Genomic DNA, 21557 nt, shown 5'->3' on the forward strand with positions numbered 1-21557 from the left:
AGGCAAAAACATAAAAGGTCTATGTTAATGCTACAGTGGAGCACCAAACTTGAGTTAGTGGGCTCCCTTGACAGGCCTAAACAAACAAACAAAAAAGTTCTGTCAAAGACTACTGACATTGAGTTGACGGTCTTGATGTACAATGATGCTTTGCCATAAAGTGGTTTTAAGTAGTTAAGAGAACTTTACGTCAAGAGGATTCAGTGCAAAAACGTTCAATAAAAATAAAACGAATTTAACAAAACAAAAAAATAAAGAGGTAAATTCACACACAAGTTTACCACATGAATTTCAGACTGTTTAGTAATTCATGACAACTTTGGAAAAGTAAGAAATAGATTATTCTATTTCACTGATTCCAGTTAGAACAGATGCTGTGTGAGTAGTGACTGCAGTCTACCCCAGCTCACCCAACACTAGCAACTGACACACCCCCTGCTTCTGTCACAGAACCACAGCACACTCCACTCCAACATGTCCCTACTCATTCAAAGTCTCAGACCTCCTCCTTAAACTTCACTGTAAACCAGAATAAATTAACAGCAGTACAGTGGCTAAGAAGACTGTAGCTCAAAAGACAACAACTTTAGACAATGCTGCCTAAGGGTGTTTGCAGGGACAATTTACATGTTCATTTTACAGTTCTACAGGATCAAGTCATGCATCCAGCGTGAGCTCTGTAAGGTCCTCTCCATTTCAGTCTCTCACTTCTCTTTTCATTGACTCTGTAAAGACACCACCTATCAGCCTTTCAACATTTTTATTACAAACTAACACCCTTCAGAGGAAGAGAGAGAGAAAGAAAAGAGAGAGAGAAAGAATTGGAGAGGAGCACAGAGATCATTTAGTGGCCTAAGACTGACATATGTCTACACTAGCAGGACACACACACATTTAATAGGAGACACACACAGTCACACACACACACAAACTTCACTTAACAATAAATACTCCCTTCACAACTCCCATTGTTAATGAAACTAAGAGGATTAGTACAGTTGGTATCTTCATGACAAGTATGAGCCATTGATTAAAATTGGATTCCTTTTAGACAGGCATTTTAATTTGACAGCCATATAATCACAATAGGGTCCTTCAGTAAGAGATTTACATCCTGGCCATCCCCGCTACTTGTTTTACGGCTTTTTTGAGGCTCTAAACAATAAACAAACCAAAAGTAAGTTAAAAGAGGCAGTGAAACAACTGTTCCCAGTCAGTCTGTCTGTGATTGGTTGAAACCTGCTCTTGTATGATGTGGCTACAGTCTGTGATTAGCTGAAACCTGCTCTTGTATGAGGTGGCTACAGTGAGGAGTATGTAAGCATAAGGCTTGAAAAAAAAACATGGCCCGTCATGATCCAGTTACCTTTGTCAAGTCTTTGAAATGAAACGGACTTAGGAGACGGGTCCTCTCCTGTTTCATTCCTACCATCTCTCCAATCACTCTTTTATTTTCTGTCTATCATTCCCCTAATACCAGTCTTTCCACTCTTGTCCTCTTTTCTCCTTCCATTTCCTTTTCTCTCCGAGAAAAACAGAAGAGGAACTAGGCCAAATCTTTCACTGCCCCGGCCCCATTCTTCTCATCTGTCTCCCCACCTCCTCTTTTGTCCTTCCTCTTCCCTCCTTTTTTTTCCTTCTTCTCTTTTTCAGCCCACTCCTTCTCCTTTTTCAGCCTTTCCTTCTCTGCCTTTTCTCTCTCTTTTTTGTCACGCAGTTTCTGCTTTTCCTCCTCCTTCTCTTTCTTCTTGTCTTCCTTGCTCCTCTTTTTCTTCTTTCCTTCCTCCTCTGCAGCCTTTTCCCCCCTCCCTGCATGCTGGCATGGAGATAAGGCTGCGTTGTTGGCAGTGGGGGAGGGAAGGGTGGGTGTGATCTGCTCTGACACAGTTTTCGGTGGAGGCTGCAGGCTCTGGGGGGCATATGTAGCGGACGATGTTGATGCAGTTGTACGAGTGGAGGTCTGAACGGAAGCGGATGACTCTGTGAGGGGACTTGGCCCATGTGGAGCATGACTTTTTTCTCCCCCTCCTGAGAGTGCGGCTGCCTGCGTCAGGCTTTGGCTTGCTCCAGGCAGCGGCTTTTCTCCTCTGAAGCCCTGCACCGGCCTGGGCTCCAGGCTGGAGGCACCAGAGAAGGAGCCTTTCTTGTTCTGAGAGAGGAAAGGTGCTTTGGGCTTGGCCCTGAAGCCCGGCAGGGAGAGGAGGCTGGAGGAGGCGCGGAGGGGGCCTGGGGGGGGCACGGAGCCGGCCAGGAACGACAAACTGCCCCCAGAGCTGATGGAAGCAGCACGCTGCTTGTGCTCATAGATGGCGCGAGTGCCGTGCAGCCTGCGGCCCGGCTGGTGTGTCAGCTCACCACGCGACTCTCTCCATTTCCTCACCTGCACTGCACACTCCTTCTCTATCAGCACCTCCGTCACCGGCAGAGAGACCACCTACAACATACACAAATAGAGATAGAAAGAGAGAGAGAGGAAGAGAGTGATAGAAAGAGAGAGAGAATGAGAGAGAGAGGTCACCTAGGGCTGGATGGTATGGCCTAAAATTTATATCACGGCATAAGTTGAAACACGGACGGTAACAGTATATATCACTACATACTCATTTTTCTTAAAATTTCAATATAAATGCTTCTGAAGGGAAAAAGGCCACTGCATGGCAGCTATTACTGTGGCTAACTCACCCACTGTGGCTAACTCACCCATGAAATCCTTCAAATAGTCGATAGATTAATCGATAGAAAAATAGTCATCAGTCACAGCCCTAGCAGCAATTACGTAGTGATATTGAAGAAAAACATTTGTTATAATGAATTGAAGCGTTTTAGAAGTCAAAAAGGTGAATTCATAAAAATAATACAATGCTGTGTTGGTTTAACATATTGATGTTGACACATTTTTCGAAGTCATCAATTACGCCGACTTATCGCAGCAGCCCAACTGTCTAGGCTTCCACACAGCGAAACACCTCTCAAATTTCACCCTACCACTTTTCACTGAGGGGGCGTGGTCATGTAGACAGCAAGCAAGCTGTCTGGCTATCCTATTAGCAGCATTTAAGTTCGAGTGCTTACATGAAGGTTTAAAGTGGTCTATTTGGCCCGACCAGAGCCGTTGAGAGTGTTTTTCTACCGCTCTGGCCCCAACTATGTTCACATAACATGTAAACAACAACCTGTGTTGATGCAGACACAAATGATTTCCCAGACATCTTTTGATCACATACATGTTTTCATGCTACATGTAGCCTTTAGCCTCCAACATCTTGGTCAGACTTTTTTTGTTACTTCCGCCTCTCTTGAGACAGTCACGTACAAAACAAATTTGTTTGAAAAATAATAAATAAATATTTTTCAAATCTGACCAAAAGAGACAATCATATTGTTAATCGCAATTATTTCTGAGACAATCAATTGTACAGAAACATTTGAAATTGTTATAGTTGTATCGGTCATGTGTTAAGGCAAGTGGTTTTGGTGTGCACTGGTCCTGTACACAGGGGGGCTTGGACCATAAAAAGGGTCAAAGGAACGGGGGGGGCGTGGAGGACAGAGAGAGTGAGACAAACGGGGTACATGGGGAGAGTCTGCACAATGTTTAACCTCAGAATCACTGGAATGTTTACTAGCCCACACATTGCAATGTAAAAAGTCTCTCCTTCAATTGCTAAGTGACAGTATGTATGAGGTGAGCAGATGGGCAAATCAGTACTCACTCACCTCACTCACACACTCAACCCGATCGCACACCCACATACTCGACCCAATCACACTCAACCCAATCACACACCCACACTCAACCCAGTCACACACCCGCATACTCAACCACACACTCAATCCAATCACACACCCACCCACTCAACCCAAGCACACGCCCACCCACTCAACCCAGTCACATACCTGCACGCTCAACCACACACTCAATCCAATCACACATCCACACACTCAACCCAATCACTCACTCACACACTCACCTCACTCCCACACTCAACCCAATCACACAATCAATTTACTCACACAGCAACACACCCCAATCACGAACCCACACACTCACCTCACTCACACAGCAACACACCCCAATCACGCACCCACACACTCACCACACTCACACACTCTACCCGATCACACATTCAATTCACTCACACAGCAACACACCCCAATCACGCACCCACACACTCACCTCACTCACACACACTCAACCCAATCACACACCAACACGCTCAACCACACACACTCAACCCAATCACACACCCACACACCCACCTCACTCACACACTCAACCCACACCCCCAATCATACACCCATTCACTCACTCACAACACACTCACTCAACTCACACACCCACGCACACAGTCAACCCAATCACACAGTTTATTCTTTGTGCTGGCCAGTCTATTATATACGCTGGCTAGAGGAGGATAGGCTCCCCCTGTTGAATCTTGGCTCCTTCCAAAATTTCTTCCTCCCATTAATTTCATTGGGAGTTTTTCTTTGCCACTCTTGCCTTGGGCTTGCTCACTGGGGGTTTAGGTGCTGATTGCTGTAAAGCTGTTTGAGACAATTTTTGATTGTAAAAAGTGCTATACAAATAAACATGAGCTTGAACACACTCAACCCAATCACACACCAACACACTCAACCCAATCACACACCTACACACTCAACCCAATCACACACCTACACACTCAACCCAACCACATACTCAGTCCAATCACACCCACACACTCACCTCACATGCCACAACTCACTCAACCCAGTCACACACCCACACACTCACCTCATTCAACAACTCACTCAACCTAATCACACACCCACACTCTCAACCACCAACCATACCTCACAACTCACCTGAATTCTAACCATTTGCACACCCACACACACCTCTGTGTCCTAATGCTCGCCCTTACACTAGTGGCATACATAGTTTTCATACGCACCTCCTGGAGAAGTATGTCCTCTCTAACGGCATCAGGGGGAATATTCCGGAGTCGTTCCATGGTTTCATACATGCCCTGTAGCTCCCGCAGCTTATCCACTGAACCCAGCATCTGCTTCAGCAACACCAGGCCCACACGGAAGATAATCTTCACCCCTGAACGTGTGCACAAGCACACACACACACACACACACACACACAGACGTACACACACACACACACACACATATACACACAAGCGCGCAGGCACACACACACGCATGCACATTCATACACAGAAACATGCACACACACACAAACACACAAATATAAATACATACAAATAAAGACAAACAAACAGAAATATATACACACATACACAAAGAAACACATTCTGCTTTACAATGCTCAGCCACTGGAATCACTGAACCTGTATATGAATGTCTTGCGTATATGAATGCCATATGACACATATTCTGTGTGTAACCCTTCATAAACAGGCTGGGTGTGCACTGTGTGTGACTGTGCACTGTGTGTGTGTGTGTGTGTGTGTGTATGTGTGTGTGATAGACTCACCCTCGCAGAAGAACATGTCCCATACTCGAAGAACACAGGCCCACGGCAGCGTGCGCGAGAATATGCACATGAACCATTCTGTCATGTAGAGGATGGGGTCGATCTTGAATTTCTTCAGATGACGGTAGGCCATGGGACACACACGCCTTAGCAAAGAGAAAAAAATCTCTCCATCCAGCTGTATGGCTTCCTAGGGAGATGAAAAGCAGGAGATGGGTGAGAGGAGGAACAGCATAATTTTGTCCCCTGACACTGTCAAGAGGATGACACAGGCCTGTCCCACAGGGACACAGTAATAGACACTTAGGAGAATGACACAGGCCTATCCCACACGGACACAGTCATAGACAGTCAGGAGAATGACACAGGCCTGTCCCACAGGGACACAGTTATAGACAGTCAGGAGAATGACACAGGCCTGTCCCACAGGGACACAGTTATAGACAGTCAAGAGGATGACACAGACCTGTCCCACAGGGACACAGTCATACAAACTCAGGAGAATGACACAGGCCTAAAACTACTGGTGATTAGCGAAACTACTCATGGCTAGTCTCACAAGTCAAACATTTACATTTAAGAGAGTTTTGCCTCCTCTAGATACAGAATATTTGATCGTTTCTCACCAGCCCAGCACTGTAATACCCAGGAAGGTACTTCTCACAGATCTGGACCAGACACCAGAAGGCTTGCTGAAAGACATGACCACACAAAGCAATCCTTAACAGCCGTGCAGAAAACACAAAAAGAGATGTATTTCTAAGATCTATATTACAGCCCGACGGATATAGGAATTTAAAGACCGATACAGATTTTGATATTTGAGAATTTAAAAAATTCGATAATGACATATAATGATATATTGGCTGATATTCTTTTTTTTCTTTCCCATAAACACATAACATAAACATTTTCCCTAAAATTTGTTATGTGTAGTTATTTAAGAGTCCTCACCAAGATAAAATGACATAATGTAGTCTAAAAATAAACTTGTTTTATTCATAAATAGTACTTTGAACAAAAGTACAACAAAACATATTACAGTTTTGATAAATTATGTAGTAAACTGATACATTGACTTAGAGTAAATGCTGCTGTTGAATGCTTCTTAGAGTAAATGACTGTCTGCAATTTTGTTTGGCTATCAAGCCATGTTGAGATGTCTCCTCTGGTTTAATAATTTTCAATGCACCAACTGTAACTACAGACATGGGAGTAACAGATATATTTACTATTGTTACATTTAGGCAGAATAAGTTAAACAGTATAGTTTAACTGCTCATTAGCGTTAGCGGTCTTCCACTGATAAAAATGGCATTAGCTTGCTTTGTTTGAAACCTAATTTAGCAATGGACAGCGTTATAAGCTGTGGTAAGCGATGTTGCTAGAGAATTTTTAGAAGTGATGAGGGAGAAATGATAGGACAGTTGTTTGTTTAATCGCTACAACTGCCACACTGTTTCATAAATAAACCTACAGTCAAGTTTGTCAACAGCTCCACTCAACAACACCACTCAACTACTGTAATGTTACAGTACCAGCTTTCACATTACTGCACACAAAAACAGGCATGGCTGACATGAATGTCATAACATGGTTGAAAGATCCATCTGTAATATTCACATAGAATATATTGGTAAGGTTTGTTTAACGGCAATATTTTAAATATGAGATGATAACAAATATCCCTATTGGATGCTTGATTGTTATTGGTCCATAGCACACGCAGACAGAGATTGTCAGCGCAGTCTCAGGGCATGTGAAATAGCCTTCCTGCAAGACAGTCATGTCATGTTTAACCCCAGAACACCAAATAAATACTTTGTGTTGTAGCAAGTCGTTGTCTGGAATAAATCTGGGTACATATTGTACGAAACAAGACGCCATCTGCAGTCTCTCTGTTTCTTTTTTAATTTATTGGCCATTAGGCGCTTTCACACTGGAGGAACTTTTCCATAGTTCTTAGAACTAACGGGGAAAGTACCCCCTTTTTCGCGTGTTCGCACCGCAGGAACTTAGAACGATCATAGTTCTTATAACTCCGTTTTGAGGGGCTTTTTTAGCTCCTACTTCAGGGTAGGTACTTTCGCAGCGCAGTAGGAACCTTGTGACGTAGGTGTACAGCCATTGGTCCAGACACAGGTATACGATGATTGCAACCGCCATTTTTAAAGATCCGTGCAAAATATAAAGTCTTAGAACGTATTACATTTCGTTTTTGATATTCATGTCTAAAAATGTCTGTAACTGAAGGAGGGGACACATGGTTTTTATGTTTTATTTTACCGGTATTTTATAGCCCCCAACAATGGCCATTTCTGCAACGTCCAATGTATATTTGAACATTGAAGAGGTAGCGTACACTCCGCTTTGGTAGGTGCTTGTGTGTCCGCTTGTGTGGCTGTGATCCGCATTTTAACCTAAAATAAGAATGTGTTTATCCAGCTTACGATTTGAGGGCTGCGGCGGGGAAAAAGGGAAAAAAACAAAACAAAACACGATGCGGCGAGTAAGCGTCAGGCACAAGCGCTATGCTAGCACCCGAAAAGTACTATGCCCATCGAGTCATTCACTGCTACTGCGGTGGTAAATGCATAAATGCAGGGGGACATTTTTTTCCATTGGACTGGGTCTATCGCCATACAGTTTTATTTTCGTTAATGAGAAGGCTGTTATATGCTATCTAATGTGCCCTCAATATTTCTGTCATTCAAATTCAATAAAACTCATTAATTCTGTATACTGTAGTCTAGTTTGTCGATTTCTTTTTCCTTTTGGAGGTATTTAAAAGGTCATAAGTCATTAAATTTGTACTTTAAAAAGTGTAGCTATCCTGGTTAGTCGTAAACAACAGCTCTTAGCTGCTATACCATCGGCTGGCTTACGTCACTTCAACGTTCCTACTGGGGGTGCGAATGCAAACAGAAAAAAGCCCTAGAACGTATTTAGTTCTAGGGGAAGCTGCCCAGGGGGTAGTTCCTATCAAATGAGACCCTAGAACTGTTCGGTCCGAAAGCACCTATTATAAATGATGATACCGATTTATCTGCAATTAGGTCATGTCAGCCAATGACATTGGCATGCTGATTTATCGGTTGGGCTCTAATCTATGTATTTCTGTTTTGTCCCTGAGTTCTTTAATAATACATACAGTGAGGTCCCAAGCCCAAAGGAAAACACAGGGGGAGTCAAACTGAACATCTGTGCCCAGCAGTCTTACCTCAGCGGGCATGTGCATGAGGAGGACTGCAGCCACTGGAGCCTGAGCCTGACAGTAACCCTCATCTGGTCTGTACACTGTGTACGCCTTCAGGATACGGAACAGGTCCTGCTGTCTGATAGAGCACTCACACACACGCACGCACACACACACGCGCGCGCGCGCGCACAGACACAGCCAGAGGCGCAAAGACACACACACACAAATACAGACACATGCACAGACACACACAGAGACACACAGGGACATACAGAGACACACAGGAACATACAGAGACACACACACACAGGCACAGAGGCAGAGACACAGAGGGAGAGACACACAAGGACACACACAAACAAATACAGACACACAAAGAGACAAAGACATACAGAGGCACACACAGAGAGAGACACACACACACACAGAGACACACACAAACACACACAGAGAGACACACACACACACACAGAAACACACACACACACAGAGAGGCACACACAGACAGACAGAGCAGTGAGTTATGAGAAAAATAGAGGGTTGGCACAGTGTACAGAGAATGTGTGTGGAGATGTAGAGAGAAAGAAAGAAAAATGTTGATGTAAACGAGAGAGTACTGTGAGGAAGTAAAGGGAGAAGGGCCGATATTCATTTGCAGTGAAAAATTTCAGCATCAAAATTTACCGTAACACCTTCAGTACAAAGCTTCCTCTAAATAAACGTGTGTTTGGTGAAACGCTTTGAAACACTTGCCCGCAGTGGTGAGAACAAGGAACGATCACAAATGTGTGACCTGTGTGTAAGAGCGGGTGAGTGAATTTACAATGAAATTATCTAAGTTTGCTCACTTTGACAACTACTGAGTGAGAAGTGCAATTTTGCTCTACAGAAATTTCACTTGGTGAAGAGGCGAAATTCTGCTTTCCACATCTCTCTTATACAGAGAAGACTGTTTATTGCCTATTCACTTATCATTGTCCAGGTTTTAACCAATCTGACAAGGCAAGGGCAGGAGATTGAGCTAGACTACAAAATTGTACCTTTATAAAGAGTGGCCCTGCATCAGAGGAGTGTGTGGAACAGATAAAAAGGGGCATTTTCTATCAGCAATCAGTCAAAATGACGATTCCCACAATCAGAAAAATGACAAACGTCCCTTTCTAGGACATGACGATGATCTGTCGATCCCTGGCTGTCTAAATCTTTTCACACTTTTCAAAAGCATTTAAAAAGCCACAGGGCTGAGTGAGGACTACTGTGATACCAACATAGCCACACATTAACATGAAAAAAATTGAACAAATGTTAGTGTATGCTGTAAACTTGTGTGTGAGTGTGTGTGTAAGCACATTCAACTCCGTTATCAGGGGAGATACAAGTGTGAAATATTTACCCATGTCCTCCCCGAGCAGCGAACATCTCGTGGAAGGGGAACTGTCGATGCAGATCCTTCTCTATGATGTCCAGCCATTTAGGATCCCCCTGCTCTCTCTCCAACTCCTGCAGGAGGAGGAGTGGGATGAACAAATGCACTGAGAGAGATGTTTCTTTTAAGAACCATATACCCACACAACTACACAACACTTGGACTTTACACTGTCTGTGAATATTGGAAGGACATGTAAATCTGGTTCAGCTTCAACTGAAGCTGAAGCAATGTTACCTCCAGCAACACTAAACTACTGGCAGAGTGTGTTTGTGTGTGTGTGTGTGTGCTCGCGTGTGCTGATTCTACCTCAAACTTTCCACGGTTTGCAGTGAGGAGCTCCTCACTGTTGGAGAGTAGCTGCCAGGCTTTTGCCCTGAGAGAAGATGGGATTCCCTTCCTACAACGCATCTTCACCTGTCTCACACACACACAAACACAAACACACACACATGCATTAGGTAGAATCACACCCATTCTCATTCATAAACAGACACTAAATGAAACAGACATGCAAAAACATTTAGAAAGAGAGAGTGAGAGTGTGAGAGAGAGAGAGAGAGAGAGAGAGAGAGAGAGAGAGAGAGAGAGAGCGAGCGAGCTAGAGAGAGGGAGAGAGAGAGAGAGCGAGAAAGAGAGAGACTTTTGACTTTTACATTGCCTTTAATACATCAGTTAATTCATCTTGATTCCGTTCATATTAACTGATGCACCACCCCACCCCCACCCTTACCCCTACAGAGAAATCCCCACTCCACATGTCCTGTCAAAAACACAAGATGCACATTCCATTCTTCATAAAGATATAGAGCACTTTGTTAACAACAGAGTACAACACATTTTCAACACATCATACATTAAGAAAAGTCCTAAAATCAATAATAAGTTTAAAATAAGCAAATTCCACTCTAAGGTGAGCTGAGGCCAAACATGTATACACTGTAACTGGGTCTGTGAGGCCCTCTCCCTTTATTCTATTTCTTCTGGTGAGCTGAATGGCCAGTTTAGCCTGACCAAAGACAAAATTCAACAGACAGTAGGAGTCAAAAAACAGGATTCAGCAATGAGCATTCTGTAAACACATGCTGTATAGTTTCTGGCCTAGAACAGAGGAGGCAACCCACCCCCATGCCTGGGTCAAAATGAGATATATGCTTGGTTGTCGCTATGGCCCCATGTATTGCCCTCCACTGCAAGTGTCCTGTCTTTTTAGGCACTGGTGGTTTATACAACACCCACCACCGAAACCCTGCTGTGCTCCATTCTCCCAGTATCCCTGCCACTGGTGCTCTCTCACCTCCTCTAAGGCCCTCATGTTCTTCACCTTCACACAAACACTGTACAGTGCCAGTGTTTCCCATACATTGATTTATTTGTGGCGGCCCGCCACAATATCAACATTGACTGCCACACATTAATTTTCATTTTTAAATTTATTATTATTATTTTTTTTATTTTTTACTATTTAATATGGGTACATTTTTATTTCATTGTAGAGCTGCACGCAGCACATTGATTCGGTCAGCCCTTTCTTGCCCCGCTCTCTCTCAGAAACACATTGACAATGGACCCGTCTGTGAATAGCCCCTCCTCTCCATGCCCACTCAAAACATGATCACGTACAGGAGGAAAGATTGTTGCTGGCACAGAGAGGATGGCTGGCCGAATCACTAATGGTTAATATCATGAACACCTCTACATGTATTTGTCCAAAACTGATGCATTCAAGTTAACTCTGATAAGTTCGTCTATGTTCTTAACACAACGCTGTCAATCATGGAGACCCAAGTTAGTAAGCATGTAAGGAGCCTAACTAATAAGGATAGCTAAGCTAATGTTAGAATACAGCTGGGTTGTCAGGGTTAGTGCACTGTACATAGTACTGTACTGTTAATCAATATCGACTGCTCGTGCAAGTGGATAATGTTAATGCTAATTCTTTAACTCTGACACTGAATGTTCGCTCCCTCAGTCCAGACGAGTACTGAAAAATATTTTGCAAGACTCAGAGGAGCTCATCCTGAGGAGGCACAAAGAGAGGCATTAGCAAAACAGTTAGAAACCTAAGAAAACACATGGGAAAGCTGAACAGTCCGACCAGTGTGATTGGCTATCCAATTAATTTGTTTCGAATATTTCTCATATGATAAGGAAAATAAGATGTTCAAACAAAGGGTGCAAAATTTGCAACAAGTGGCCATGGAGCAGTCAAATTAAGTGCTAACTTAAAGTACTTAAAGACACTTTTTTTCAGTTGTTTCACACAAACTCACCAAGGCTCAGAGAGGGGAGAGTCAGTAGGGTGCCTCTATCCTCTCGCCAATCTCCAGTGGTCGCAGACACACACAAAGTGGGAAACTGTGCAGCGCCATTGCCAGGTGGCTTTTTAAGAAAATCCTGCACCGGCTGAGACTTCCTCAGTGAACACTCCCAGCAGCCTCAGTGAGGTCATACCTATTTAACTTCCTCAGTGAACTTTCCCAGCAGCCAAAGGGAGGTGATACCTGTTTGCTGAGACAGGGACTGGGCTGTTTTCCATCCCTCTGCTCCAGGCATCGATAAATGGCCTAACTTGCATATTGTTTAGAAATTGTCTGTGCAATGTGTCTGAGGGTTCTGACTCCAGAGGTATCAGTGGGTTGTGGAGAAGAAGCTCCTCCCACACCCATGGCCCTGGTGCCACACCACCCTCACATGTAGCACTGAACAGCTTCCAGGCCCGTAAGACTGAGGCATAGAAATCTGTGAGACCAGTCAAGTCCAAACCCTCACTTTTCATGAGGAATAGCTGTTGGTCCAGCCCCACCAGAACTAGGGCTGGATACCGAACTTCAATACTTTATGGCACTGACCGAATTGCTTAGATAGTATCGTGTAGCATTCTGTATCACAAAATGCCTTGTCATTCGATATTTGAAGCAACAGCCATGTCAATCTTGATAGTGTGGCCTTCACTGATTGTAGTGCACCTTCCAAACTCTTCCTCTCTATTATCTCTGAACCCAGGTAGACACGCAATACAAAGACATGGACATTAAACACTTTCTCCAGCCACAACTTAGTCAAAACTGTATCAGACTGCATTGTATCGTATCGCATCGAAGCACACCAAATCATTCCGTATTAAAAATGTATCGTCCCTGAATCATATCATAGCCTATCTAGATAAACATCAGATCGTCTTATAAGGGTGAGATACACAACCCTAGTCGGTACACAGAAGTGCAACAGGTCACAAGTTCCTTAAATCAAGTAGGTCTCCTTTTTTTGGCAGGAGAGTACACACCGCTCTTCGGCAGCTGAGTAGCAGTTCACCAGTGGCTACACATTCACATAGCATTAAAAACAAGTTTTCCCCCATCTGATCTCAAAACATTTTATAAAATTCAACCGGAAGGCCATCTACCCACAGGGGCATGGCTTGTTGTCATTTGAAATGCAGCAGTCTTTAATTCTTGCATAGTTAAAGGGTTTTCTAAAACAGCCTTGTCTTCCTCTCCAGCATTTCCCCTATGTGTGAGGAATAGGGGCGGGAATCACAGAGTAACTCATGATACGATACTATCACAATACGTTGCCCACGATAACAATGGTATCACAATACAGCGATTCTGTAATAATCGATACATTGCAAGACAATCATCTACGATACATCACGATATCTGTGTAACTGAAGAAGAGCAAGTGCCACTAAAATGGCAAAAAGCAGGAATTATGTATTTATTCACTGCATTGTGGTGTCAGTTTCATAGAATTTGACAAGTGAGATGAAACAATGTACAACAAAGTGCATAGAGTCTTAGCTTAGTACCTCTTTAACATATACACACACACATACTGACTGCAACTTGTCCATGTCCACATGTATCACCATTCCAATGTAAAATAGCCATAAATTGGCAAAAGGCCGAACTGCAAGAAAGCACAACAGTTCTGGGGTTAAAATGTTTAAAGGAAGGATACAACTATGGCTCACTAAAATCTTTTCAATCTGTGCAAATGCCTATGTTACTGGCTTATGTATGTACTGTACTGTACTTCCTACTGTTATTTTAATGTGAACTTTCCATACATACAAATAAAAGTTTTCTAACAGTCTATGCTTCGATTAGTAGGCAACAGCACCCAATCTCATGTATCATGCGTCTCTTGAGTGCTGTAGCCCTATCTCTCTGTTTAATTTTCTTTCTAAAATATTACCGCGATAATACGGTGCTTGCACAACATCCAAATCACAGAATGTATCGTGGACATTAAGCGACACATGACTATAGTACAAAACAGCATGTTGCATGTCAAGCTCATTATCTGGAGTATTCTGGAAACTCCAGCGGTGTTGTCTCCGTGCACAGATAGAAGCAATTGCGAATGCTACTTTGCGGACCATAGTGAAACAGTAGTGTTTGAAGCAAGATCACATTATTTATAGGAAAATAAATCCCTTCTAAAACATATTTTTTTGTGGGAATGCACCTGATTTGTTCATGTGTATATTGGTCGATATATTAATAGGCCTGCCTTTCACAAAATCCGAACATACACCTCCACGATGAATAAAGCAAAGACGTCATAAATATAGTATATAAACCAAATATATATTCATAATATTTATTAGTATATGGGTCATTCCGTCTCAGCTCAGATAAGGTTAGATTGTTGCGGCTCTGTCTCAGATTTTGTTCAAACCTTGTATATATCATAAATGGATCCCAAAACCAAGGCGTGTAAAATATTTCTGTTCAAATCCTATGCTTTCATATTTTTTCAGCCCTTGATATTATTTCATTTTTATAGCCTCAAAGACGCCTTATCTGGAAAGCCATGTTTGGGCATTAATATCTTGATAAGTACTGTTCGTAGCCCAATCAAACTTTTTAGAATAGAAGACAAACATGTCTTCTGCATGCCAAAACCATTAAAAGCCTGTACTGCATGCCATTTTATAAGGCCCTTGATTTTGGAAAAAGTACAAAATTCCTAAATGAGTGATACTGAGGGTACTACAAACCCACATTTTTGCACCAATATGATATCAATCATTATTACATGGCTTTGTTGAATACTCGATTCTGATTGGTCAATCATGGCATTCTATGGTCTGTTATTTCTGAATAGAATACTGCTGCTAAGAATAACAGACCGCTGCTATGGAACTGTTTTTTAGCAGAAGCAATAAATTCACTTTTAAATCAATAAAATAATTTTTAAATCAATATTTTGCGTCAAATTATTTATTTCTTTAGTAAGGAGCCATGTAATAAGCGGGATAATGTACAGCAGATACAATCTTTTATCAATTTTGTGCCAGTATTTGAGGTCTCTACCACCAATGGACATGAAGACATTATCAATAAAACAAGGCCTGGTAGCATATTTGGTCATTTTCATATGACCAAAATGGTATGTGGGGTAGGTAGTAGGAACATAAAAATGTACATGGAAATTGCTTGATGTATGAGTATTAAGGGTACAAAGTGCCAATGTCCTTACGTTTTTCTTTCATACAAAAATGGACAGATTTGAGATATTTTATGCATGACAGAAAAAGTTCCATTTCAGGATTACTTTTTTTGCCTCAGTATCTCTATGAATATTGAATTCCTGTGTCATAGAAGTCCTGTTGTTCAAGATATATGGTTAAGGGAGAATAGTTTTCATCACATGTAATTTCTAGTACATAATTTGCTACATCTGCGATGGACTAGCGACCTGTCCTGGGTGGTTCCCTGTCTTTTGCCCAGTGAGCACTGGGATAGGCTCCAGCACCCCCTGCAACCCTAATTAGGATAAGCAGCATTAGAAAATGAATGAAGGAATGAATTTGCTACATTGCACATCATTTTCAATAAAGCTAGTTGAATTTCTTTATTTAGTATCTTATTCTTTTTTGAATATGGGATATAAAATTTAACCACTCCATTGAATATAGCATCTATCAGAGTTAATGCCGTTCTCTATGATGAGGCCCTGATGGCAAAGAATATAGCTTGCATTCATGACCTATAGCAAAATGAGCCTACAGAGAACATGTATTTCTTTACTCCATCCAATATTTCAGAGGCTGCTACATAAGTAGAGATAATAAGGGAAGACCCTGCTTCTTCATTATGGTACTGCAGCCACCTTCCTGGATTCTGTCTGATTTGACACAGAATGACCCATATACATTTTTTTAGAAAACTGATGTATCTCCTGTCAATACATTTGTAGCCCACTTCCTCAAAAGTACAAACAAGCGACGGCTAGGCAACTGCAAGAGACAGTGACACAGTGATTTGGCGTCAAAAAGTCGCTGTCGCTGCCAGTGTGAGCGCAGGGTAAGAGTCTCTGCAGCCATCTTGGTGACTCTGACTTCCTTTCCAGTTTCTGCCGTGATGCAAGAGAAGAACAAGGTCTTGCACGACCTTGTGGACTTCATGTTATCAGAGTAAACGTATGTACCAAAATAAAAGTATATTAAATAAATTTTAGAAATTAAAACATAACAAATAAATATTGATACTTTGGCACCGCTGTATCGTTATAATATCGTGCCGAAAAATATCGCGTAACTACAGTGTATTGATTTTTTCTCCCGCCTCTAGTGAGGAGAGGTGACCATATATAAAGTAATCATTTGTTTGTTCTCCTTGTAATGCTTCTCCAATCCAAAAAAGGAGCTTGGTGCATCCATCTCTCCAAAACTAGTTTGAGAAACTAGCTCTTACAAGTGCTCCTCTTTCTCTGTTCTGAAATATTGCTCCCATGTCCTGCCATAATTCTTCCAGATAAATCTGTGCACCCTGCCAATTCCGTTCAACTAGTTGTTCCTCCACCTCTACAATGCTGTTTTCAAGCATAGCCACCACTCTTTTTGCCTCCATTGAGGAGTATGCAGTGTATTGCTCACAGATAAGCCTAATTTGGGCCTTCCCAACATCCCACCATTGCCTTAATGACTGAAATTCCTTTTTCCTGTTTCAAAACTTTCCCCAAAATTCAATAAATTTAGAACAAAAGGCTGCATCTTCTAAGAGCTTTACATTGAACTTCCAATACGTTGTTCTTCTGTGACTAGACGCAGTTGATAGATGTACCATTACAGCATGATGATCTGAGAAACCAACAGGGCAAATAAAAGCTCTGACTAACTGATTAATGTGTTGACTATTCACTTAATGTGCTGACTATTTGATTAATGTGTCTAAAAACACAGAACCGATCAAGCCATGCTGCCTCACCCTGTCTTCTGACACTTTTATTCAATTGAACTGTGTTATGGAAGGATGCTTTATCCTCAACACATCCAGTAAATCATAATGTATTATGTCATTTAGAATCCCAGCTGACATTAAGTGAGGTTCTTCACCATTCCTGTCCAAAGTCCCCTGTACAGTTCCAATCACCCCCAACACTAAAAACCACATCTTGTTTATCCTGTGACAGCTCTTGTTTAATATGGTTGAGAAGAATGCCTCTTTCTTTACCTACAGTTGGTGCATACACATTTACAAAGATATACTCTTGGGCATTGATCTTAACTTGCACCACTAAAACACAGCCCTTTTCTTTTGTGAGATTATGTCCACAGGTATACTGGGAGAGAATAACACTGCTACTCCCGCATTAACATTAGGGTTGGGTATCGTTTGGGATTTTCCGATACCGGTGGTAAAATGATACTTTTAAACAGTGCCGGTGCCTACATGGTGCCTAAACCGATACCTAAAAAAGGAGCACAAAACAAAGGTTGAACGCATTAAAGAACATTTTTTTTTTATTTCTAAGGCAAATTTGAACTTCAAATTGAACAATGTATTAACTTAACATATATAAGTATAACTTAACTATATAAGTATAAATAAATACAAAACACTTAACAAATTTACATAATGAATTCTGATAATAAATGAAACTTAACCCAACCACAATAATTTAACACTACGTAACAGTTACAGTACTAATAACAGCAAAATAAATTTTGTGTTGGAAATCTTCATATTCTACAAACTCTATCTTCAAACTTCATCAATTTCTGTTGTATGAATATTATCATATTTGATAAATCCCTCTGCTTTCAAGTGTATCCTGTGCATTGCCAGATGCCTCAATAAATTTGAGGTGTTCCCCCTTTTACACACAATTATTTTAAAACATTTGCTACACGTCCCGGTGTTGGAATCCTTTCCAGTGAAATGCAGCCGCACTTTAGACCATTTAGCTTTAGGCATTTTAAACGTGTTTAACCTTTTGGTGCCTAGTTCTGTGAAACAGCAACGGTCCCCGCAGCCCATCTCTAGCACTATTAATGTTTAAGTAAGCTATACATAAGACTGCCATGTGAAGAAGAGGAAGAAAGGACAGATCAGCTGGAAACCAAAAGCAAAACCCAGCCATGAGGACGTGAATGAGAAGTTCTGTTCATTGTATGACAGACCTTCACGAACTGCTGTCATCCACTTCTTAGGCCTAAAGGCTGATTTATACTTCTGTGTAGGCTCTACGCAGAGCCTACGCCATAGCCTACGCGAGTTTGAGCTAATAAATATTGAACAACGGTTATTTGTAACTGAAATTACTGCATCACAGAAAAGAGAGAAGACATCGGAGGAGATAATGTGTACGACCATTGAAATGATTGAGGCAGAAGGAGGGTGATGCTACCAAGTGGACCAATCACAGTTGTTGTGGTCTGCTTCGATATGCATTGCCACAACGCGTAGTTACATTTCTGGGGAGGTGCATGTCAGGCTATGGTGTAGACTACGGTGTAGGGTACACGGCTACGCAGAGCCTACGCTGTACCTAAGGTGTATAAGTTGGCCATGAATCTTTTCATGGGTGACAACACATTCAAGCCTTGAGTCTTTGAACAAAAATTGAACAGATCTGAAAAACTTCAGAGTATCGAAAAAGTACGTGGCCAGTGACACCTTCTTTTTCTCTTTTGTGACTAAAAGAAATCTACTGAGCTGCGCTTGTGTGTACGTTGCCCGGTTGGCTTAGTGAAGTCTCCAACAAACCTGAACAGTCAGATACAATACTTTTCCCCTCCGACTCATCGTCACATTCCTCCATACACTCTGCTTCTTCCTCCCCTGTAGTTCCTTCGTCCAACTTTTGATGCTCATTACTCAATATCAGTTTTCTTGTACCTTGTCCACCGCTGGATATGGATGCCGGCAGTATATCCACAGCTGCATCTACCCTCCTTCTAACCTCTATCCTTTTCTCCTGTCCATCAAGACCATCTACTTTTCCAAGCTCATTTTGGGTGCCACTATTCAACCCTTGAGATCCAGCTCTACAGAACTTGTATCCCCGCTTTATCATTTGTTGACCACTCCGAACTGCACCCTTTCGGTGTCCCTAGCCCAGGCTGCACTGTGCTCTCCCTGACTGTTGCTCTGATTTTCCTAAACAACTTGAACATAAAACCTACTCTCCAGTATGCCCTGATTTTCAGCTTTATGCAGGCAAATAAACTTTTTCTCCAATGTTCCCACACTCAAAATGCAGAGTGTGCACTGAAAGGTTGCATGTTTGAGAGCATGTTTAACTGCTTCCTCCACAGACGCACCGCTCTCTGGAACACACCTGCAGCCATGGCAAAGAGACTGAGTCTCTTCCCCAGGCTGTGAGGCCTGTGAAGCCATAGTGGTGACTGCCACCAGGCTCCAACACCCTACACCCAAATTAAACCAAACTCTTAAACTCTACAATAACAACAGAGAGAGAGAGAGAGAGAGAGAGACATAAGCAGACCTTTTGGAATCGTCGTGAGATCCACTTATCCCAGCTGCTGAACATGTCCAACCATTTCATCTCTCTCTGCCTGGCCACATCCACACGGACCTCTGCTTCACTGCACAGCAACAAGACAAAGAGAACACTTCAACACCAACACGGAAAACACTGACCTCAGCGTTACTGCATTTACACTAAACACTGACCTCAACGTTACTGCATTTACACTAAACACTGACCTCAACGTTGCTGCATTAACACTTAACACTGACCACAACATTATTGTATTCACACTAAACACTGAACTCAGTATTACTGCGTTAATAGTTCTAATGTATCCCTGGTCTGAGTGCAACAGTTTATAGCATGTTGTCAAATTGAGAGGTAAATGTGTGCATGTATGAGTGCAGAAAACATGTGAGTGTGTGTACTTGTGTGTCCGCTCACCTGCCCTCGCTGTACTGGGCTCCACCGAGAAAGCCATATTTGTCTGTTCGGCGCATCACCAGGCCATTGATCTCTGAGTCGGACCCAACCGAGCTGCCATCCTCACCCAGACCAGTCAGTGACTCCAGTGTACCTGACATAAGGCTGGCTGACTCCAGGTAGCTCAGTGTGTCCGGTGCCGGTCGGGCATAGCCAGTGGGCATTGCCAACAATGAGGCTGGCTCCTGCACCACCACAGCAGGGGGGGCAGTCCGCTCTGGTGTGGAGGACAGGTGAGGCTGCTCAGATGTCTTTGTGGGGGTGTCGGTGCTGTCAGGTTTGGAGTGGGGTGTGGGCCACTGCTCTGAGGGAGCATCATGTGCTTCAGATGTGCCAACAACCCCTCTTGACAGTCGTATGGACTCTATGGGGAGGGTAGGGGACCCGGGCTTCAAAGCAGGCGGAGCTTATAAGGGGATGGGAACAGAGGTGAAGAGGGTATGAGGAAGTTCTGGTGAAAGCACGCCAGGCACTAGACTACAGTGCTGGCACATTTGTACAACAGAGTAGAGACTAGGACTGGGATTAATTTGTGAGGAAGAGAGTTTCTGTTGTGGCTGCTCACCTGCTGGTGTTTCTTGTTCAGTGGCCATGCTGGGACTTCCGTCTGCTCCTGAGTCTGATGCTGGTCTAAGAATGGCAGTTGCTGGTGAGGGCCCCCTGGTCTCTGTGGTTGGTGGAGGAATGGCCAAGCACTGTGCTGTTTGGGGTGTTGCTGCTTCTCCTGACGTAGATTCAGGGGCCTCAACCACTCCGCCCTGTGCCGGAAAAGAGCCCATCACAGCTCGATCCCCATACAGTGCTGATTTGGGGATGGGGCAGCATTTTGGAGACTCAGTAGGAGCCATGCTGGGTAGACGGTGAGTGCCAGAGGAAGGGGGTACAGGTGGTTCAGCCATACCTGGGGGGGAGGGGCTTAGGGCAGAGATTTCAGCCATGGCTCTGTCTTGATCCTAAGACTAGAGAGAGAGAGAAAGAAAGATAGAGTTGGTGCAGCACAGGTAGTGTGTCACAAGCAAAGCAGACTGGTACAGTGCATGTATTTTAGCTCTGTCTCAGCTCATCAACTATCTATCTATATCGTACAAAAAAATACACTCTGAAAGTAAAATGAAACTGTTAAAGTTCTCTGGACCATGTATCATAAACATTTTGTCCTGTCCCTACATGACCACATCCACTTCTTCTTTTATTAAAATAAGCCACATGCAGCCAAACAAGGCTAAAATTAT

General features: G+C 42.8%; 1 protein-coding gene across 1 annotated transcript; it reads right to left on the bottom strand.

Moving 5' to 3' along the window:
* Nucleotides 1–276: 276 nt before the first annotated feature.
* tbc1d10b (TBC1 domain family, member 10b) lies at nt 277–21263 on the bottom strand. Its single transcript, XM_030781047.1, has 10 exons — nt 20891–21263; nt 20287–20731; nt 19858–19957; nt 10423–10530; nt 10081–10187; nt 8709–8823; nt 6115–6180; nt 5489–5678; nt 4935–5089; nt 277–2434 (listed from the first exon to the last, which is right to left on the bottom strand). Exons 1-10 carry the CDS (start codon nt 21261–21263, stop codon nt 1547–1549), a joined length of 2547 nt encoding a protein of 848 aa, XP_030636907.1. The 3' UTR covers nt 277–1546.
* Between the last annotated feature and the right edge of the window lie 294 nt (nt 21264–21557).

This window comes from Chanos chanos, chromosome 8 (genome assembly GCF_902362185.1).
Source record: "Chanos chanos chromosome 8, fChaCha1.1, whole genome shotgun sequence".
Taxonomy (NCBI): Eukaryota; Metazoa; Chordata; class Actinopteri; order Gonorynchiformes; family Chanidae; genus Chanos; species Chanos chanos.